This window comes from Conger conger, chromosome 9, assembly GCF_963514075.1.
Source record: "Conger conger chromosome 9, fConCon1.1, whole genome shotgun sequence".
NCBI lineage: Eukaryota > Metazoa > Chordata > Actinopteri > Anguilliformes > Congridae > Conger > Conger conger.
The window spans coordinates 20,901,798-20,922,502 of record NC_083768.1 but is presented as its reverse complement, the minus strand read 5'-3'; the positions used below and the strand labels follow the sequence as shown (position 1 = coordinate 20,922,502).

The 20,705-nt window shown below is 42.8% G+C and overlaps 1 protein-coding gene across 1 annotated transcript in view; it reads left to right on the top strand.

The window, feature by feature from the left end:
• The window catches only part of adgrb2 (adhesion G protein-coupled receptor B2), a 198,949-nt gene that overhangs the window by 94,362 nt on the left and 83,882 nt on the right, over positions 1-20,705 (top strand). Inside the window, exons 13-15 of the mRNA XM_061255343.1 lie at positions 3,174-3,252; positions 8,055-8,157; positions 15,524-15,567. Of these exons, the coding sequence (XP_061111327.1) occupies positions 3,174-3,252; positions 8,055-8,157; positions 15,524-15,567 (226 nt within the window). The remainder of the gene's footprint in view (positions 1-3,173; positions 3,253-8,054; positions 8,158-15,523; positions 15,568-20,705) is intronic.

The following is a 20,705-nucleotide window of genomic DNA, read 5'->3' as shown; positions in this document are numbered from 1 at the left end:
AGAGACGGAGGGAGGCAGTGGCTGCAGGCCCTGGAGTAAGCCAGCGGGCGGAGGCAGTGCCAGGGTGGCCCGCCGCTACGTCTCTGCCAGCCGCTCCCTCCATGGGGACTCTCCCCTGCGCCCTCATATCTCTGCTTCCAAACAGAGCCTCGCATTCCCCCTGCCCTTGAATCTCTTTTATACCTTTCCCTTTAGACTGCTCTCCCTCTCTCAAATTCAAACTGCTTTATTGGCTGGAAATACTCATGTACTAATTGCCAAAGCTTACATATGAATAAAAATACAGTAATGATATTAAAACTATGTAACTATGATGCATTTAGCTATATATAACATGTACGTATCTCTGTCTTTCTTTAATGCTCTCTTGCTCTCACTCTTTCACTTACTCACACTATCTCTGTCTCCATCACTGTCTCCTGTCTCTCATCCAAAAAAGGATTGTTCTTTATTGACTTTATTGACTTTACAATATGCATTACTGCCAAAACAATGCTGCAAATGAAATGGCAAATGTGATATCATAAAAAACATTGTGACTAAAATGTGCCAACTGAATAAGCAAGACCAGATCCATATTCGCATCCCCCATTGCAGAAATCTTTATCATGCTGACTTTGGATGTCTGCCCTGAATTTCACTCCAACTTTAATTACTCTCTCTCCCTCTCTCTCCCCCTCTCCCTCCCTCCCTCCCTCCCACCCCTTCACATGGCTATACTGTATAGGCCTTCATTTAATCAATGTTTGTCCTTAACTTTCATTTAAATGCAAGTGCAAGAGTTAAACCTTTTATTGGAAACAGTTTTTGGTTCATCAATTTTAGTGATCGTTGAACCAAACTGAAGACAAAAAAAAATCTTGAAACTTTGACTAATAATCACAGAAAATGTTGATTGAATGCAGGTCATAGAGGTGACTCTGCTTTATGGATTCAGATCAAGCCAGAGCAGGCTAATGGACACATGCCTTTTACCCCTTCCCCCATGTGAAACCAGCAGGTGCACTACACACTGGTGTGAGCACTGTGCAAACAGCACATACGCAGGGAAACCTGCAGCTTGCGATGCACTCGCCGTGCAGTGTAGACGCAGGTAGCTGCAGTGGTTGTGCCGATGACAGCCCCTAACCCGTTATGAAAGAGAAAGTTTAGGATTCTCCAAAACAAAGCCTATTGTAATCTGCCATTGTAGACTCATAGTCAGAAAGACACAGTCCTGCGTTTCAAGATGGTAGGGCCACGTTTGCCGCGGCCTCTCTCCGCTGTATCCTGGCAACACTTACAGTAACTATATTCAAAACCATATCATCTAAAGCAATTATTACTGGCTTTGCAGCTCACATTACAATCAGTGCTTGATGCTTTGGTAGCAGCTGCCTACTTGCTTGTAATCTCTTTTAGATTAATTTCATCGGTGCAACTTGTTTGCCGTACCCAACTTTAAGCTGTCATCCATTTGCCAATTTTGCTTCACTTATCCACCGACTTCACCCAGCTACACGAAGCCACTCACTGCTTCCTGGAACAAAATAATTGCCTCTACATTAAATGGGTACATTAGTGGTAAAACAATACAATCTATTATGGATGGTGGACACTCTCAGAAGAGTTAAGATGAGTTCAACTCAAGTTAGATCTGCCACAGCAAAGTAATTCACATGTCTCCTCGTAATTACCCACATACCCCTATTCGGGAAACCCCTGGGCTGAAGCGCACTGGCTATGTCAGGTGCAGTCGCCACAGCGGAGTAGAGACATCAACTAATCGGACCGCAGGAGGATATTTGTGGAAATAGTTTTCGCTTTTCCAGCTGACTGCAAACCGGATGATGAAATGTTACCGGCTGAGTGTTTCTGTGCCATCCACTCCCGTCACCTGCCCCGCCCGCAGCGGTCCGTGACCTTGTTGTGCGATAGCCATCGCCCTGCGAGCGATGCTGTCACCATTTGTGATTCTGTTCTAGCTGCACTAACATGGCTAGACCTGTTCCCCCCCCCCTTTCACGTTCTGGAATCGTCTCGTCTTTCTGCTGCCTCGACTGTTGGTAATGGTATTGCACCCAAAGGTTTGGTTCTGTCTACAATTGAATTCCACGTTATCTCGTTATCTGAAATGTGGAATGCTTGTTGCTTTTTTGGCTTTGTCGTCGCGTCTCTTTTTTCCCTCGTTGTGTTCAGCACGATTAATTTGAAATCCCTTTCATTTTTATCTCCGTTCTTAATTACTGAAGTAAAATATCCTAAAAAGGTTTCATGAAAAATACCGCATTTGAGCTAAAAGAAAATAGATAATAAAAAATGGGCAATTTACAGTTGACTTCAAGAAAGTCATATCTAGCGAATCTCCTACTGTGTGGAATAAGTCTGAACTACTGTTTTCCTTTCTGTTCTCCCAATAATACAATTCATTCCTTCTCCGTCTAGTGGTCACTTCAGACAAGTGCTGATAAAGTGCAATATATGATCTGAGCCTTCTCTGTGCCATTCCAGGTCAGACTGAAGTACAGAGACACGCAGGTCTAGTTTCAAAAGGGGTCATCTTCAGAAGAGGACAGAGAGTCGCAAGTTCGCAAAGGCACTGCTGTGCTTTCGAGGACCTCACTCGAGCGTCCATTTGGCCAGAAGGTCTTCTGGGGCCACCAGAGAGGACGGACAGACAGGTGACCAGTCACAGAGAGAGAGTAGAAGCAGGAGGAGAGTTTGGGGAAGCCTGTAGATACGGAGCAGCTGTGCAGTTGGGGCTGCATCGTACGCCGGCCTGTGTGCCAATGCGCATAGAATGGATTGGGCTAAGGACAGGGGTGGCACGGGAGTCGGTTGGCAGGGACAAGACCAATCTGGATAATTTAGAGGGGAGGGGGGGGCGAACAGCTTTGGCGACGAGGTCCGCCAGGAGGAAGTTGTTGTCATCCAAGCCGGAGAGCGGAAAGAATGAGTCACGCAGGACGCGATAAACTAGCCAGTGCGGGCCAGAAACCTCTCTGTCATGGCCAATGTTGTGTCAAACGTTGCTCCAACGTTCTGGGCTTTGCAGGAGCGGGCCAGCGCAAGGTTGCGTATCTCTATCCGACTACAAGCGGTGCACTTGTAATGTGCTCTATAACACAGCTGGTGTGCAACGCTTTCCAGACGGGAGTAATTATAATGCCTTTGTTTTTCTGCCCTTTGCTCAGAATCATCGGATGACACCACCTACTTTGTGATTGGAACGATCCTTTACCGAACCCTGGGGTTCATTCTGCCTGCGCCTGAGTAAGTCAAATGTGTGTGTGTGTGTGTGTGTGTGTGTGTGTGTGTGTGTGTGTGTGTGTGTGTGCATGCCTGTCTGTCAGTCCGTCTGTCTGTGCAGGCTTCAGTACAATTGCTGTACTTGAAGCTCCAATCTTCGGACAATCCTGCATACACCAGTCATCCAAAATACAGTTGTCTCTTCGACTGGTTCCCATAAAACTGCACAGTACTGGCTACTTTGAATTTCATGGTAATCTTGGATTCATAAAATATGTATTTTAATTCTGCTTCAATTTGAAAATGCCTTGAAGTAATTGTACAGACATACCTTACCTGGGGGCTGTAACCCCAACCAGGGGTAGGAAATTGGATTTGAAGAGGAAGTGTATGCCTTAAGCTACACGTGTATCTTTTAAGGACATAATACTATACTGTAACCGCTTTGCTAATTTTAGAACATAGCCGGTAGCAATGTGTCATCCTTGTTCTCTTCATGGATTTTATTAGAAGCTGTAAATACTGTTCCCCTGTGAGAAAGTGTAGTGACACTGACCTGTATGCCCCTTTATACATGTATTGATCAATGCGATGTGTGCTCACCCACGTTTGCAACACTGTACATCATCTCCTGGATTTCCACAGGCCGAGGGTATGCAATGTGTATGTAAATGCACTGTTCGATTTTGATGAGATGTTCAACATCGGTGGGTCTGAGACATTGCCGCTTTGCAAGATTGCCGCTGGTGGGCACCTTGCTATGTGCTGTGGCAGCTAGTTTCATGTAAAAAATATGGCTTTCCATCACATAGAATGTGTGAATGTAGCAACTGGAAAACCCATTATATGCAATACAGCACAAAAGGTAGCAAGCTAAAGTTGTTTAACATTGTTTGTTCAGTGTGAGGCACGGCTGAATTATTGAAATGTCAACATAGTGGGGTCCTAGCTTATTAGCTATCTAGTGTTGTTCATTAGCCTTCTGCATTCACACTCATCAACTCCTAGGGATCACAGCATAGGGATTTTCACATTAAACATTAAAACGAATGTGAAAATTCATACACAGCTAATTGCTTTACAGGATGATTTGCGATTAGAACAATAAATACTAGGTACAGATGCAGTACTACACAATGACTAGATTGTACAGTGCTGATTTATAAAAGATGGTTTGTGCCTCCAGTTTCTGACAGTTATATATGTACCCTTTAGCCTCCTGACAACACCTGCATGCAAACCCGATGTAATTGCTGAAAATAGAAGGACAAAATGAAAAGCAGACACGATGCTCGATTTGAGTATGATTGAAATGTCCCTTGTGACAATTGGCTGACATATATTTCTGGCACATGAAACAGCAGTGTCAAGTTAGAGCTCTGGGGTAGAGGTGTGGGGTACTTAACAGCTAAGCTTTTTTGAAAATGTGATTTGTTGGGTATTTCTATATTTGGTTTCTCCAAGTAGAAATTACACAACATTTTAGACATAGCACCCCCCCTCCCAGTTTAATAATAATAATAATAGATTTTATTTGTGGGCGCCTTTCAGAGCACTCAAGGACACCTTACAAGACACAGTAAAAACATCATATAAGAACTAGAAGAAGTTTGGTGTGTTGAATAGTGCAGGTTTAAGAGTGTTTTCAGTATCTAGTCATGGTTGTCGGTTTTTGGTTGCCTTTAGAGTTTTTGGTGTTTGGCAACATGAGTTGACAATGAATGAAAGTCAATGAAGCTATCATGAGACAGAAATAAAACAAACAAACAATAGGCTTACCAAGATATACTGTTTGGATGGAACATCATTAAGAATAAAGAGAGCCGTTGTTAGCTCAGTAATTGCAAATTGACTTTTGGGCCTAGGAAGACCTCGTCATAGTGAAGAAAAACACCTGTTTGGCAAATCAGAAACACTTTTGAGGAGGCCGGAGTGGATCATGTGTCAGTAATTACTGTCTGCACAAACAGAACAGAAAAGGCTACATTGCAAGATGCAAACCACTAGCCATCTGCCAAAATGTGATGGCCAGGTTACAATTTGCTCAGAAGTACCTAAAAGAGCCTGCAGGCTTCTGGAAAAAGGTCTTGTGAAAAGCTGAAATCACTTGTCTGAGTGATGGGAAGAGCGAAGCTAGGAAGCAAGAAAACTAGGCAAGACTAAAAGAGATATGTTAAAGAGCGAAGCTCACTTAATTGATTATGTAACTCCTGGCAGCAACAGCACAGTACAGAAGCATCTTCTCAGCTAAAGTTCAGCCACATGCTTCCAAACTCATGAGATGGTGCTTCATCCTACAACAAGACTTTTGGCCTCATTTATCAATATTTTCAGAAATCCTTTATGTGTGATCAGAACTGAACTAACAAATTCAGCCGGATTAATCAAACACACGTAGACACAGCTTTTTCCCCCCGTATCCATGTGTGTACGTTTATAAATACAAAGTAATCATACACCAAAAGTGTGTTCAATAAATCTGTGATCACCATAAATTCACGCCCCTAAAATACCATATAAGGAGCTTGGAATTATGGCTATTTAAAGAGATAGCTGAAAAAGACTAAAGAAAAAATCTTGTCTGAAATGGAGATTGAAGTTCCGTTAATGGAAGTACAAGCCAAAAAACACATTTTATTTCATACTGTAAGCAGTGTTATGGAGCTGGGGAAGACTAAAGCCTGGCAAGATTTAGCCTAGCTGTGGTAAACCCTTCCTCAAGTTCCATGCACTATGCAACAGGTAAAAAGAAAATGATTTGACATTAAACGGGAGGAAAAAAAGGTGGTACTTTCCTTCCCTCAGTGAAGGCTTCACTGCACAGACTCAGAAGGAGGTGTCTGGGCAGTCAGAATAATTTTTATAAGGTCTATGGTCGGAACAGACTCGTGAGCCTCACCAAAGAAATCGGCCTTTAAGGATGCGCTCTTTCTAAACTAGGCTACAACATGTCCAAATCTTCTAATGAAGAAATGCATGTAAATGTAATAGCCAGCCATAGAAACAAAGGTCTAAGTTGGACTTGTCCACCCTATTCATAGCAAACTTCATTCATTAATGTTTAATCAGAATGAAACATCACCCATTTTAATGTTGAATCCTGTTGCATTTTTACATTATATGACTAATTATAATATTCAATTGGCTTATTAAGATCATTTTGCCACTCTAAATCAAAATAAAATATTAATTAATGGAATAATAAACGCAACCGTGCGCTTTCATTTCCGCAGACCACTCGTGAAGTGTTTTTTGGATCCTATTAAAAAACTTACATCCAAAAACTTTGATGAATTCCACATTACTTGTGTAGCTGCATTCCCCGAGGATTTGCGGTCAGTTTTGTTCAGCTCAGGTTTGATAAATGAGGCCCAAGGATCCCAAACATACTGCTAAAGCAGGATAGTTTTTCAAAGCCAAAAACTAGAAAATTATTAAATTAATAATTCAGATTTGGTGAATTATTAAGTCGTTCACCCGATCTGAATGTAATTGAACATGCTCATGCTGAAGAGAGAACCTAAAGCAACTAGCCCCCGAAACAAGCTGAAGCTGAAGATGGCACAAAGCATCACCTGAGAAGATATTCAGCCCCTGCTGATGTCTATGGGTCATCATCACAGTCATTGCTTGCATAGGACATATGATGAAATACAAAGCATGGCTACTTTCATTACATAACATTATTATGTCCCAAACGTTCTGGTGCCTGAATTTGGGGACTACGTATGTCTAAAACATTTTATTGCATGTATTAGTTTACTCAAATAATAAATGTAATACAATATAAGAAACTACACTTTATCCACATGTTAATTGTTTGATTATGAATGTGGTGTTTCAGAAAAATAAAGTATATTCAGTATGTATCAGATCTGCTGTGCTAAGCCAGTGTGCCATTATTACTCCTCTCCATCAATCGGTTCATGTACAATATAAGCTGTATTTGGTCATGATGTTCCATGACCACACATCTAAGCAATTAAAATTGGCAGGCCCCTGCTGTTTGTACACACAGCCATAATCCAGCATAATACTCCAATTTAAGACACTACTTCCCCTGAGATGTTTATAATGTATACAATCCAAGATCACAGAACCCCCCAGCCATTTCAATACTTCCCATAATTCCTTGCTGACTCTTCCATGAGATGTGATGTTGGAAGTATCACAGAGATACTGGAGAACATTTCAAAGCAGGACAGTAATGGTCATTTGTAGAATAAGTCGGTTCTCGGACCCCTTAAGATGACCAGGGGATTCTCTAGTAACAAACATTGTAACAAACAGAAAAAGCGTACCGTTTTTGTGTTTGTTCATTGCCTTATTTTCTCTTTTATAACTGGTCCTAGGGGGGTTCATGCCTTGCATACAAAAACAGCTAATTAGCTGTTCAACTTAAGGGCATGTGATAGCCGCTTTTGTCTGTAGACCAATCTGAATAAATGTGTCAGTCTAATCAGAGCTCAAAAGCTGCAATACAGTAGCATTTTGCTTGCTTCTATGCCATCTCTTGGTCTCCATATGTTGTTTCCACCCTGGGTCTCTTATTCAGGTCACTGCACTTGAACAAGCTTGATTGCAGCCTCTGTTGTTGAATATTTATGGGATTTCTATGTTGCGTATTTGTTTGCTGTGCAGTTTGGAATTATGTCCTGTTAATTATGAGAGAACGCTAAATGAAGCACTCCACATCTGGGGCGAAGCTTGTTGTCATAACCCGGTTTCAACCGGAATGGTTTGCCCCAGCACCACCTGCCCCCAGCCACACACAGAGAATGAGAGTGCGGGCCACTGACTCCCTGTTGTCTGTCCTCCCTCCTCAGAAGTCCACTGGTCATCAGCTCCAAGATCCTGACGGTGACGGTGCGGCCCCTACCCAAGCTCTCTGAGCCCATGGTGGTGGTGGAGCTGTACCCTCTTCTGAATGTGAGTCTCTCTCTCTCGTCCTTCCCTCTCTCTCTCCCCCTGCTCTCTCTCTCTCTCTCTCACACACCACCTAGACTTCTAACAATATCCCCATGTGACACACATTCAGCTTGAGCCAGGTAAAACAAGGTTAATGCGAGTATACCCACGAGAACACAAGCAGGCTACAACCATGGAGAGGATCCAGACACAGCACAATTTGTGTGTACTGTATATTCCCATGCCGCTGCTAGCGTGGGAATAGCACGTTAGCCTACATAGATCTGGACCACACAGAGACTACTGAACAGCATGGACTGAAATAACTGGTATGTCCCTTCACAGACTCAGGGTCAGTTGTAATTAAAACTTTTCTTTAAAATTATGGCCATATCAAAGAGTCACAAATACAATTAGCTGTAGCCCCTGAAACAATTACCGTGATCAATTGCCAGGCTAAGAAAATGAGTGTGGAATTGCACAGCGATTGGGAGATTCACTCTGCCAGGCCATTAGGACCCTGCAGTCTAATGGGAAGAGACGGGATTTATTGAGGGGATGATGGATACAGCGGAGAGAGAGAATCTCGGGCAGTCCGAGTCCTCGTTTCCCTCCACCCCCAAATCTCGGCCGTTTGCCTGCCACCGCTGTCATTTCCAGAAATTAAATATCCGGCGGTAACGAGTAAATCTAGCGCACGCCTGTTCCCGGGAAGTCCTCTCGGCATTCTTCAAGATCACCTTCGTCCTTCCTCTTTAGCCCCTGCCTTTGTGATACCTCCATCTCTCCACCCTGTGTCTGTTTTCTCTCTGTCCTGTTCTCTCGCCTCTATCCTAATCCCATCTATTACTCTTTCCTTCTCTCTCACTCTCTCTCTCCCTCTCATAACATTACATTATTGGCATTTGGCGGACGCTCTTATCCAGAGCGACGTACAGTTGATTAGCAATGCAGGGTTAAGGGCCTTGCTCAAAGGCCCAATGGCTGTGCGGATCTTATTGTGGCTACACCGGGATTAGAACCACCGACCTTGCGTGTCCTAGTCATTTACCTTAACCACTACACTACAGGCCGCCCACATTTCCCAACAAAGGTGCTTCAGCTTTGATTCATCTCTCTTCTACTTTGTTAGAGATTTCGGAGTGCAGTTATTTGTGTGTAATCATTTCTGTGCTGGCAGAAGTCGACAAGCTTTAGTTCAAACTGGAAAATTCTGGTAAAATGCTTGACCTCAGACATAGGTTTCTTGGCTCTCTTGCCCTGAATGGGTAAATAGATCCTGTAAATGATGGATGGATGGATGGATGGGCAGACAGATGGACATGGAATTGCAATGGGTCACTAACAAGGTCACTAACAAAACTCATAATTTATGGTTGGTTCCTGAGGTAGATGTGACATGACCTTTAATGAAGCCAGGACAGGGGTGGAGAATGAGGAGTGCGAAAGTGTTGTTTTACATCTCCTGAATGGCTTCCTCGCCTTTTACACACACAGGCACCCACCTCACTGGCATATTGATGTGTCCCACCAACCTTGAGTGTTAAAGAGAGACGTAAAGAACCAGCGGTGTGCATAGCATAGGGAATGCAGCTCACATCAGCATGTATGCTTTATTTATACATGCTGCAGACACCCCCAATCTCTAATATAGGTGTGGGGGGGGGGGGTCATTCCATTGCAGCAGGGGTCCATGGGTAATTGCAGTCTGCCAGCTGTGGGGTCGCAACCTTGGCTGGCAAGCCGGTGACCAGATGCCAGTGCATCACCGTGGCGACAGATGTTGAGGGGTGCCTCTAGAGCCCAGAACGCCCTCCGTGTTTCGACAGCTGGTTAGGACCGCCTGTACCTGCTCCCCCCTACCCCACCCCAGTCCCATGGTGAGGTATGCCAGGGCGCAGGTCAGAAAGTGGCACCTAGGTGGGGCAAACTCCTCACGTGACACCTTCTCTATCTGAGAAGAAGAAGAAAAAAAAACCCTGCAAAAACAGACTGGCACAGATTTCTTTCTTTTTTTCTTCAGATGTGCAGTATCATTTGAGATATCTCATGTGAGATTTGTTCTTGTAAATTGTAAATCTTCCCTTTTATATCCCATAAATTATTTACTAAGCAGAAGCCCTTTTCCAGTGTGAGTTGTGTAGCTCACGATTAGCATTTTATCTATTTATGTGGTTTGATGTTTCCTCAAACAACTTCCCTCAAGTTACATACCTCACTCAAGGGTAAAACTGTGTTGCCTCAGCAGGAACCTGCTAATATGGGGTTATGAGTCACTGCCTTACCCCACGTAGCCCAACACAGTCAAGTGTGAGTGTTAACATCCAGTATTTGCCATTCCGCTTGGTTTAGCGATAGACTGCTACAACGTGACATTTCTGAAACGCTTCTGAAACACTGGAGTGCCACGCTTATCAGGTATCAGAACGTCGCCATAATGCGACGTGTCAGCTGGGTGGGCAATCGCGTTCCCCTCGCTGTGTCAGTCATGTCTGCCGAACGCTGACAGCCATTGTGATCCATGTCAGAGTACAAACAGCCTGTTTTGAGGTAGTCGCTGTGAGCGCAGTGATTGCCCTTCCATCATGATTGACGGCAGACGGTGAAAATGAATGCCATGTCTTGAGATGTAGATGCAGATACTTTATCCACTCAAGTGATTAGCCTGAGGGCAAATGGCTCCAGGCTTGTTGTTATCAAAATTCCTAGTGTGGGAAGTAGTACTTAAGCATGGAAATCCTCTAAAATAATAATTTCTGGTTTCTTCTAGGCTTTAGAATATGACAGGAAGTCATTTTGAATGTATTTGACGAATTAAGTACGCTCTTCAAGCAGAAAAAAAGTTTGGGTGAGGCCTCGCTTCAAGCTACCAAGAACACATTTCAGTTCATAAAAGTTAAGATATTTAAAGTAAAATGACACTGGCCCACTGAAAAGAATGTTATAGGGACTAGCAAGCACTATCTTTATACACTCAGTGAGCACTTTATTAGCTATTTATTAGACTTATTTTTTAGACTTCTACTGCTGTAGCCTATCCACTTAAAGTTATGATGCATTGTGTGTTCAGAGGTGCTCTTCTGCATACCACTGGTGTAATGTGTGGTTATTTGCGTTACTGTCACCTTCCTGTCAGCTTTGACCAGTCTGGCCATTCTCCTCTGACGTCTCTCATTAACATGTGTTTCTGTCTGCAGAACTACTGCTCACTGGATTTCTTTTTTTGCTTTTTGCACCATTCTTTGCAAACTCTTTTATGTATTTTATGTATTTTGTATTTGTATTATGTATTTAGTTGCTGCCACATGCAGTTGTGTTAAATATCACTGAGTGTATATGCAGTACAGTCACAAGCTGTGTTTTTGGATGCTTGTGTAACTGAAAAATATGCACTTTAATACATACAACTGCATGCATTTCCCAAGCATGTGCACTGCCTTCCTTTCTGTCAGTCCGCCTGAAATGCAACTACTTTCCTTGTATCGAAAAAGCAATTGTTTTAACTCAATGTGCACCTTAATCGTTAATTCTGATGGTTGATGTGAACAATAAATGAAGCGCGTGACCCGTATCTGCATGATTGTATGCATTGCACTGCTGCCACACAATTGGCTGATTAGATAATCGCATGAATAAGTAGGTGTAATAAAGTAAAAATGTTCCTAATAAAGTGCTTGGTCAGTGTATGTATCTCTGTTTAGCATTCAGCATTTGTTATGTAATAAACAGTAACCGCAGTACCAGGTTCAAGGTCTCTGGCAATATTTCAAGCATGATGAAAAAAAACACTACCGAGTTGGTATGTGAATTGTGAAGGGAAAATTGCGACACATAGGGCCACAAAGATTAAGCTTAGTCCTGGGCTAAATTGAGTTTTTATGGTGAATCTCCATCGAACATTGAAATGAGTCTAGGACTAGGCTTAATCTGTGTCTGAAAAACTGGCCCATAGACACTTATACCAAAGATTTGGTTTCCTCCAGGTCTTACTGTAATTTTCCCCTATTCCTTTCCTTCTCCAGGCATACCAAGAGACACATTCACACAATTAGATTTACGTTTCCTGTTCATACACACCCTGCTACCAGCAATTATCGACCAGTGAATTATCTCGCACTTTTATGGGGACTTAACATGAAAGCCATTTACACAAGCTTCCTTGAACAAGGGCCTCGATTGAACAGTCAAATTAATCGGCAAAATATAGAATTACTGCACTTTATATTCTGTATTAGCACATTAATATTACAAATGTTGTAATTAATTGCAATATAAATGTATTAAATATGCATTTAGTGTCCTTACCGAGCACATCCATTAGATTGATGAATACATGATCCATATACAATGTTATCTATGCTCTACTGAATGCCTTACAATGAATTGGGTAAAATATCCCATGTACATCAATGTCACAGTTGTATTGCTTACTTATGTAGTTATTCGTCTGGGCTGCATAGTTGTTGACAAGGCACTTCACGCATTACAAAACAATTATTGTGAAAATGTAGAAAGAAGGATGTGTCAGCTAGAAATCATATATTCATAATCTTTAGGAAGCAGAGAGTGATGATATTACTCATTACACTATCCACTATTTCTGATGTATAGCTACAACAATACCATATATCACATATACTGTATGTTATCGTAGGGTTCAAAAGCCAAGTCGTGTTGGGACCGAGCAGCAGTCACAATGTGGAGATGCTATCCTTAGACGCAGTAAAATGAGTCACAATGCAGCCGCACTACTTAACTCTCAGACAGATTTGCTGGAAGTATGACTTGTGACAATGGCCCTTTTCACAAAGGCAAGATTTCCACCTTTCCTTTCCTTTCCTGACTGCGCATCGTCACTCCACATGTAATCATTACTTCTGGCAGATTTTTGGAAGCTCTTTGCACATAATTTTTCTATCATCATTCCAGCTGAAACAGTCATACTGGGCCCCACTTGGAAACAGAGGGTACCAGGGAAGGATAATTCATCTCCTGCAGAGAGATCAAACGATGCGCGGTTTCATTTTTGCTGTCGTATTTATTCAGCAAATTTATTGCCAACGGTGTTACAGAGTGCCGCACCTTTGTACTAAACTGAGGATATGGTTAATGTTGGCCGGGCTGTCTTGAGGGTAACAAACAGTGTCACTGCAGTGTGACTCTTTGCATGGAGGTGGGATCAGGTGTCACTGTCCGTGCATGGCTGCCTCTTGAGTTGAGGACTTGCGCTGCGTATGTGCTTTTTATACCTTCATCCCGCATCCCGCTGTTTACCCCAAATCTGAATTCTGAATGACCCCTCATCTTGAAACCCGTCCCTCGCCCACCAGGGCAGATTGAGCTAAACCTCAACATTGGCAATTTGTCATCTGGCAGTGTGAGATAACATGTGATTTGCCATCAAATTCAATGACAGTGAAATATGTCACTGTTTGCCATATGCTGGATTGACAGAGGACTAAGAGTGAACAGATTTGTCAATGTATAAGGGAAGGTAATTGCGACCCGGGCTGATGTGTTGATTGATAAGCACATTCTCGCACATACAATGATTGCCCATCTGTCCACTGTATGTAAATCACTTGTCATGTCAGTATGAAACCAAATGTGTTGCTTGTCCATAGACCACCACCAGGGGGGGTATTTCCTTCATTTACAGAGCCGACCGGGTGGGGGCTCTAACAGGGAGCCGCACGGTACTACGCTTTGTCCTCTGTCTCTTTATTTCTCTGTTAATGCAGCAATTGAGTGTTAGACCACCGCTGACTGAGAATGCAAAACAGCCATTTTCATTCAGCAAACAATTTCTCCACACCTGCCTATTTATGCAGCACATTTTAAAGCAGTTTACTCAATTGTTGACTCGCAGACCTGATGTAGGTGTAGTATCCATAAGTACTTGTGATAAAAGTTGCGTGTGGATGTTCAGACAAGGATTTGTGTGTGTGTTCAGGTTAGTTTGTGCATAGAAAGATGTGTGTGTTCTCTGCCTTTTTTATATCTGAAAGTGTGCCACCACTGGCTCGTTCCCTCTTTAAGCCCACCTCCATCCCTCCTCCCAGACCCTGTGGGTCCTCTATCTCTCCACTGAACTCCCCTTTCTTCTTTTTTCTTATTCCGCCTTTCACACGTACGCACACACAAGCGCATGCACACACGCACATATACGCTCACGCACACACATACACACACGCTCGCACGCGCGCATATACCCCATGATGACATGTATTCCACGGCTTATTAATTAAGGGGAAACTGAGGCCTGGATAATGGGGCATTATAATGCAGTAACGATGGTACGCATAATTCACATGAACTGCTGTGAGTTCAGTGAATTTCCGCTGCGCAGTGCTATCATTGTTTCAATTATTATGACTATAATAATTATTATGAGTTACCGTAGTAGCAATATCTGCGGGAATCATATTTGTTGTTTAATTGTATTCAGTGACCTACCTTACCAGAGTGCTAAAAAATAAAAATCACCTGAGGCTGTAACCTGCAAGCTTTTGGTTGAAAACCAGGCCCTTAACCACAACACACCACATCACAGACCATTGGCTTTCTCGATCGGCCTGGATGAGTCATTTGCACCTGTCAATCCTCTGGTTAATCGATAGAGTACAAACCGGCGAGTCCTGCCCCAGTGTGACAATAGTGACTTGCCTGTTTGATGGGCAGAATGGGCTTTGGAGTGAGTGAATCAATGATTTGTTAGGAATGAATCAATAATAAATCAACCAGCAGGGAGTCTCCTCGGCTATCATGTTGTTAACTTCCGTAATGACCTATAAGAGTGACATCATCATCATCATCATCATCATCATTATTATTATTATCATTATTATTATTATTATTATTATTATTATTATTGCACTTATGCAAGGTAATGTACAGCACATTACCGGCATAATTACAAATAAAATATCCATCAGTGAAATAAATATTGAACTAATTGTGCAATAAAAATACAATAGCAACATTAGGCAAACTAACAGGCCCCCAGTTAGTCGTATAGTGTCAGTATATACAGCTCAAGCTATAGAACATTAGCGTATACTTCAGTGACAGACGTTAGGCCTGGTTTTTGTCAGTGTTTCGCCCCTTGGGGAAAGCGGAGATGAGCCTGATGCATGCTGGGAGGGTAGGGGAAGAGGGCCCTTCCCCCGCCCTGCGTACGGTGGAGGCTGGCAACACACTACCCCGTGGGGACATTACCTGAGTAATTAGCTCGGTTTCCGAATTAAGAACTCGCCGCAACAGCCCCAGGGAGAAACGTCTAGAGATGACAAACAACGACAGTTCTCTGCCACACTCTGCCTCTGTTTCCCTCTCTCCCTCTCTCCACTGCTCTCCGGGCTGTAACTGTTTCTCCTTTCTTCCACAGGGCACGTCAGACCCCCACTGTGTCGTCTGGGATTATGGAAACCCGTAAGTCTGAATGCACCCACCGTGCATAACGATGGTACAATCGCACCCTAATACACACGCACATATGCAAATACACACTCACACACACTCTCATACACACACACACACACACACACACACACATGCAAACAGACACAAGGAACACACACATACCACATCATATGTGCACACACTTGTACACAGTGCATGTCAAAATTATGTTGATCTGTGTTGTATTTCTGTTTTTCTGTTTTCTACATGTTTGTTGCAAGTACATTTGATAATTGGACATTGGCTCAGGGCTGCATAGTGCTGTGATGCTAAGCACAGGTGTTGGGATGGCTGGGCTTCCATTTCTTGTGGAGCCCAGGTGGCTAATGTGCCCTGTGGTACTGGAGGTGCATGGCATCTCTATACCTGATAGAGATGCCTGATTGGACCAATGGCATCCTAAGCCATTGATCACCCGGGCGTGAGGGTGGGCGGGTAGGCTGATTTTCTGTGTGCACATTTTTAGAGAGAAGGGCAGGAAGGAGAGAGAGTGAAGCAGCATATGGGGGAGAGATTGTAGCGTTCAACAGAGTGAGGCTTGGGGAAGAGAGGTAGAGGGAGAGGGAGAGAGGGACTGAGAGAGAGGGAGACATTGCAGGAGATGGAGTGAGAGATAGAGAGTGGGAGGGAGAGAGGGATGTATGGAGGGAGAGGGAGAGAGGAAGTGAGAGAGAGAGAGAGAGAGAGAGAGAGAGACCCAGTTCTGAGGTCTGATTCTGTGCTGGTGGTGTGATGTGCTGATGGTGTGTGGAATGAGTGTAAGTGGCCCCATCCTCCAGAAGGGAATGCATTTGGATGAACTGAATTATGGGTCAGAAAGAGAGCAGAGTGCAGCACCATTCCCCAACATTGTGCAGACCAGTGTGGGGCTCTCTTCTGTGCCAGACCCAGCCGTGCATATCACAACCACCACAAGCAAAACCGCGATTTGAATGAAAATAACAGCCTTTAATTACTCAGACCGAAAACCTATTTAAAACCCACAGAGTCAATTAATGGAATAACAGATTACCACTCAGACCAAATTAAATTCGGAATAATTAAAACGCCGGATGTGAAAGGATGATTAGAATGCTGTTAGATATGAAAGAATTAGATTCATCGGCAAACGAAGTAAAAACTAGGGCAAAATAGCTCAGCCCTTGCGTAAATGTACGTATTTCACAAAACCTGGTATCAGTTCATATAACAGAAATGCTTTCCAATACCTTTTTTTCACAGGGTTATTTTTCTGTGGCTAAAACTGGAGATGCAGCAGAAAAACTGTAATAAATATTTACCTTATGAATGTCCTTCTCTGCAGTATGTATTGAAACTCCATGCATTAATATCAGGCATTGTGTAAATCCGGTAATTGATATTCCAGTTGCCTGAGCTGTTTTTTCTCCTTTGTATGTTGCAACACTTTCATTTACTTTATTTTTTTCAACACACTGTGTCAACCGACCTCTGCTGAACTTAATTGGTGTCCGCACACACTAACTCACACAGTAGTTGTTGTGCTTCTGTAGGCTTAATTATAGCAAACAATACAAGCTATTGCTTTTATAATTTATTCTGCCACGCTGTTCTGCCTCTTTACACTAAGCTGGTTGGACACATGAACCAGAGCCGTGGCTGTACTTTTAAAAACTGGCAGGGTGCTGCGACTCTCCCAGGATCTGACGCACTCTCTGCATGAAGGCAACTGGTCGACTTTGGAATATTAATTGGAACACATGGGGGAATTCAATCTAGGGACTACTTGCGTTTTTACTTGGCTTGTTCATTTAGGCAAATCTGCTTTTTTATCATCTGTGTATTAATGTTTCTGTCCAACTCTCATTACATTTTCCTGCCACGTTTAATGCGCATCCATGAAGCCATTCATTTCTGGTTGTTTGTCAAAGTCATTAAATACAGCTCAGGAAGACAGAATTCCATTTTCAGAGTTTAGTTTTTACTAATTTTACTTCAATATGGAGCAAATTGTTCATTAAGATGGGGACTATTTTCAGTCTGTCGGTTCTGCGCATTTGTACTCTATGCATTGCAGGTATTTGCTCCAACCGTGCACTACACCACCTGAATTCACAAATTATTTTACCTGCTTGGTTCAGGAAGAGAGATAATTAGTTAAATCAGATGGTGTAGTGCATGGTTGGAGCAAATACCTGCAGACACTGCAGCCTCCAGGTGAATAGTTGAGTAGTGTGGCTTTAAAGGCTCATATGACGAGTTTCTGACATTCAGCTCTCACATTCTGAATCTCATTCGCTGAAATAATTGGTAAGCATAAAACACGACCTGGCAAGATGGGGTCAGAAATGGTAGGAATGTGAGTTTGTGATCATAGGCCAGTGCTGGTAGCTGGGAGCTCACCCGCTGAACCAGTATGACCTTTCACCTCCATCTCCTGTCCCTTCCTCTCGCTTTCTCTCTGTTTTGTGAATCTGATCAAAATGTTCGAACAGTTAACATTCCCCATCTACATTTATTTTGCTATTGTGACTGACTGCAATGGTGATGAGATGAATTTATCCTGTGTGACTTCAAGTTTAGAAAATCTAAATAGACATAACATAAAAAGGGATTATTGATAAATGCTCTAGAACAACAATTCTGTAATCACTGTCTGAGGGCAGAACATCATGGGTAATTAGAGGAATGCCCATATGGGTTAGGTGATAGTATTTGCTTACTGTTGCTCGGGGCTCTGTAATCTTTTCTACAAAGAGAAGAGAACATTATTACAATCCAGGGTGGTTCTAATTACATCCACATGCCAATTGGGATTTTATAAGTGGTCAGCTCTTTGTACAGTGCCTTCCAAGCTGCTTGTTTGCTGTGGGCTTGCTGTTTCTTGTAGTTTGAGTTATTAAGCCGTGTATTGATCAAGGCAGCAATAAAGTACTGTTGATGAAAGAAGACAGAAATGCCAGCTTAACCAACGTGCTGTCACCTCTAATGCTTTCTCAAATGCCGTGGCCATGGGCTGACCTGAGCATGTATTGTGCATAGACACAGACAGGTAGATGGACACGCACACTCACGCACACACACATGCACGCACGCACACACACACTTGCACACACACACACACACACACACACGCACGCACATGCACTCACACACACACAAATGCACACACATAGTCTGATGCGCACATGCACGCATGCACACAGACACACAAACACATGCACACACACATGCGCACACACACACACACATATGCACACACACACACACACACACACATATGTACACACATAGTCAGATGCACACACACGTGCACACACATAGACAGATGCACATGCACAAACACAGAGATTTTATAAACCCGTGGAGCCTGCATAAGAGCATTTTGAGGTGAACAGTATATGAGTCTAGTCTCATGTATTGTTTCCCTCACTGTGAGGGGTTCTAACCCACAGGGCGGTAGCTGTATGCACTGTCTTTCTTCAATTTGCTTTTGTCCCTTATTATCTCTACACAATATCTGCACAAGCAAGACCATTGCCAGTAACTCTTTAACAGTACATTTCTGCCTGTGTGTATTTTAATTGGTTTGCTTTTAGACTATTCTTAACTTATTTATATCTACATCTTGACCTTCCTCTGAAACAAATTGCAAATCTGTTTCTTCTCTTTCATCTGAATGCCAACCATTTTTTTGCATTGCTCTTTATACATCTCTCTCTCTCTCTCTCTCTCTCTCCCTCTTTCCCTCTCCCTTTCCCTCTCAATTCAATTTCAATTAAATTCAAGTGGGATTTATTGGCACAACATGTTGCCAAAGCATGATAAAACACAGCTAATATAGAATGAACATACTGTATGTATGAACAGAACACAAACAAATCCTGTGACTTACCTTTTCCAGCAATCCCAGAGGTCTTGCCATGGGCTCCACATGTGGTCCATTCCAGACTTGTTGCAGCCTGTGTCTGCACTCTCAGGGGACTTGAGCCTTGTTCCTGCCGTGAAACGCAATACCAGTGGTCATCAGACTTACGCTTCTGTTGCTGCAAGGTCTATGGTTATGCATCTGTCTCTGTACTCAGAGGTTAAATCACTTCTACATTCTTCTAAAGGAAACTCAGAGGTTTTGGGACATCTGTTATCTGACTTGGTACTCAGTGGTCGGTGGACTTGGACAGCACTCAGGGGTCTCGGAACTTGCACTGAGCTCTAAATGAGCCGGGGGTTCAAATCCCAAGACCAAAGCATGCATGCTGTACCACAGTGCCTGGGACATTGAACCTCAGACCATATGCAGCAGTTCTAGTGGGTTTCTGTTCAAATGGGCTGTGATGGGTCATGGTACTGTGGACAGAGTTGGGTTATCAAGAAGCATTGGCATAAGTTGAAATAATGGCTTATTAATAACCTAATCACCAGTTAAGTCAGTAAGAGTAAATATGAACACACTTAATACCCATAGCGAAACACAAGATTGCTTGCTTAACGAACACTGTCCATAACTAAATGATTCCGTACGGAACTGACTATGTTACCAGGAGAACCGTTTCTCAGACTTCCCTTAAATGCAATCCTGAGCAAGCTTTCCACACCCAGTTTCCTTTTTTTTCACCTTCAGAAAGAAAAATATGGAAGAATAAACTCCCCCATCACCTAGTGGCAGTAATAAGACACTTTATATGAGTGTGTGATCTTATGATTGTAACTATCATTCCCTATGTGGTCCTATATGGTGGTGCCTGTGTAATCCAGAAACTTATGAAGGCATGCATATTTATAAATCTACTTTCCCCTCCATACATACTTATGATCCTAACCACTTTTACCATCTCATAACCACTCAGTGCACTTGTCTATGTATAACATACAGCATCTCCTGCATTTCATTTGATGTTATTCACAGTCCACCACATTTATCATATCATACCCAGTTATTTACATGCAAATGCATATAATGTTTTCTTTCAGTCCACAGTGTATGCAGGTTTTATAGTTGTAGTTTATGCAGGTTGCCGTCTGACCCAGAAATGCCATTGGGAGATTTTTAAGACATGAGAATAGCCCATGTCCTGGCCATCTGTTTATTCTATGTCCACAGTTTTCTTCCTCCAGGCCAGTAAGGGTAAAAGGGTCATGAGCCTGTATAG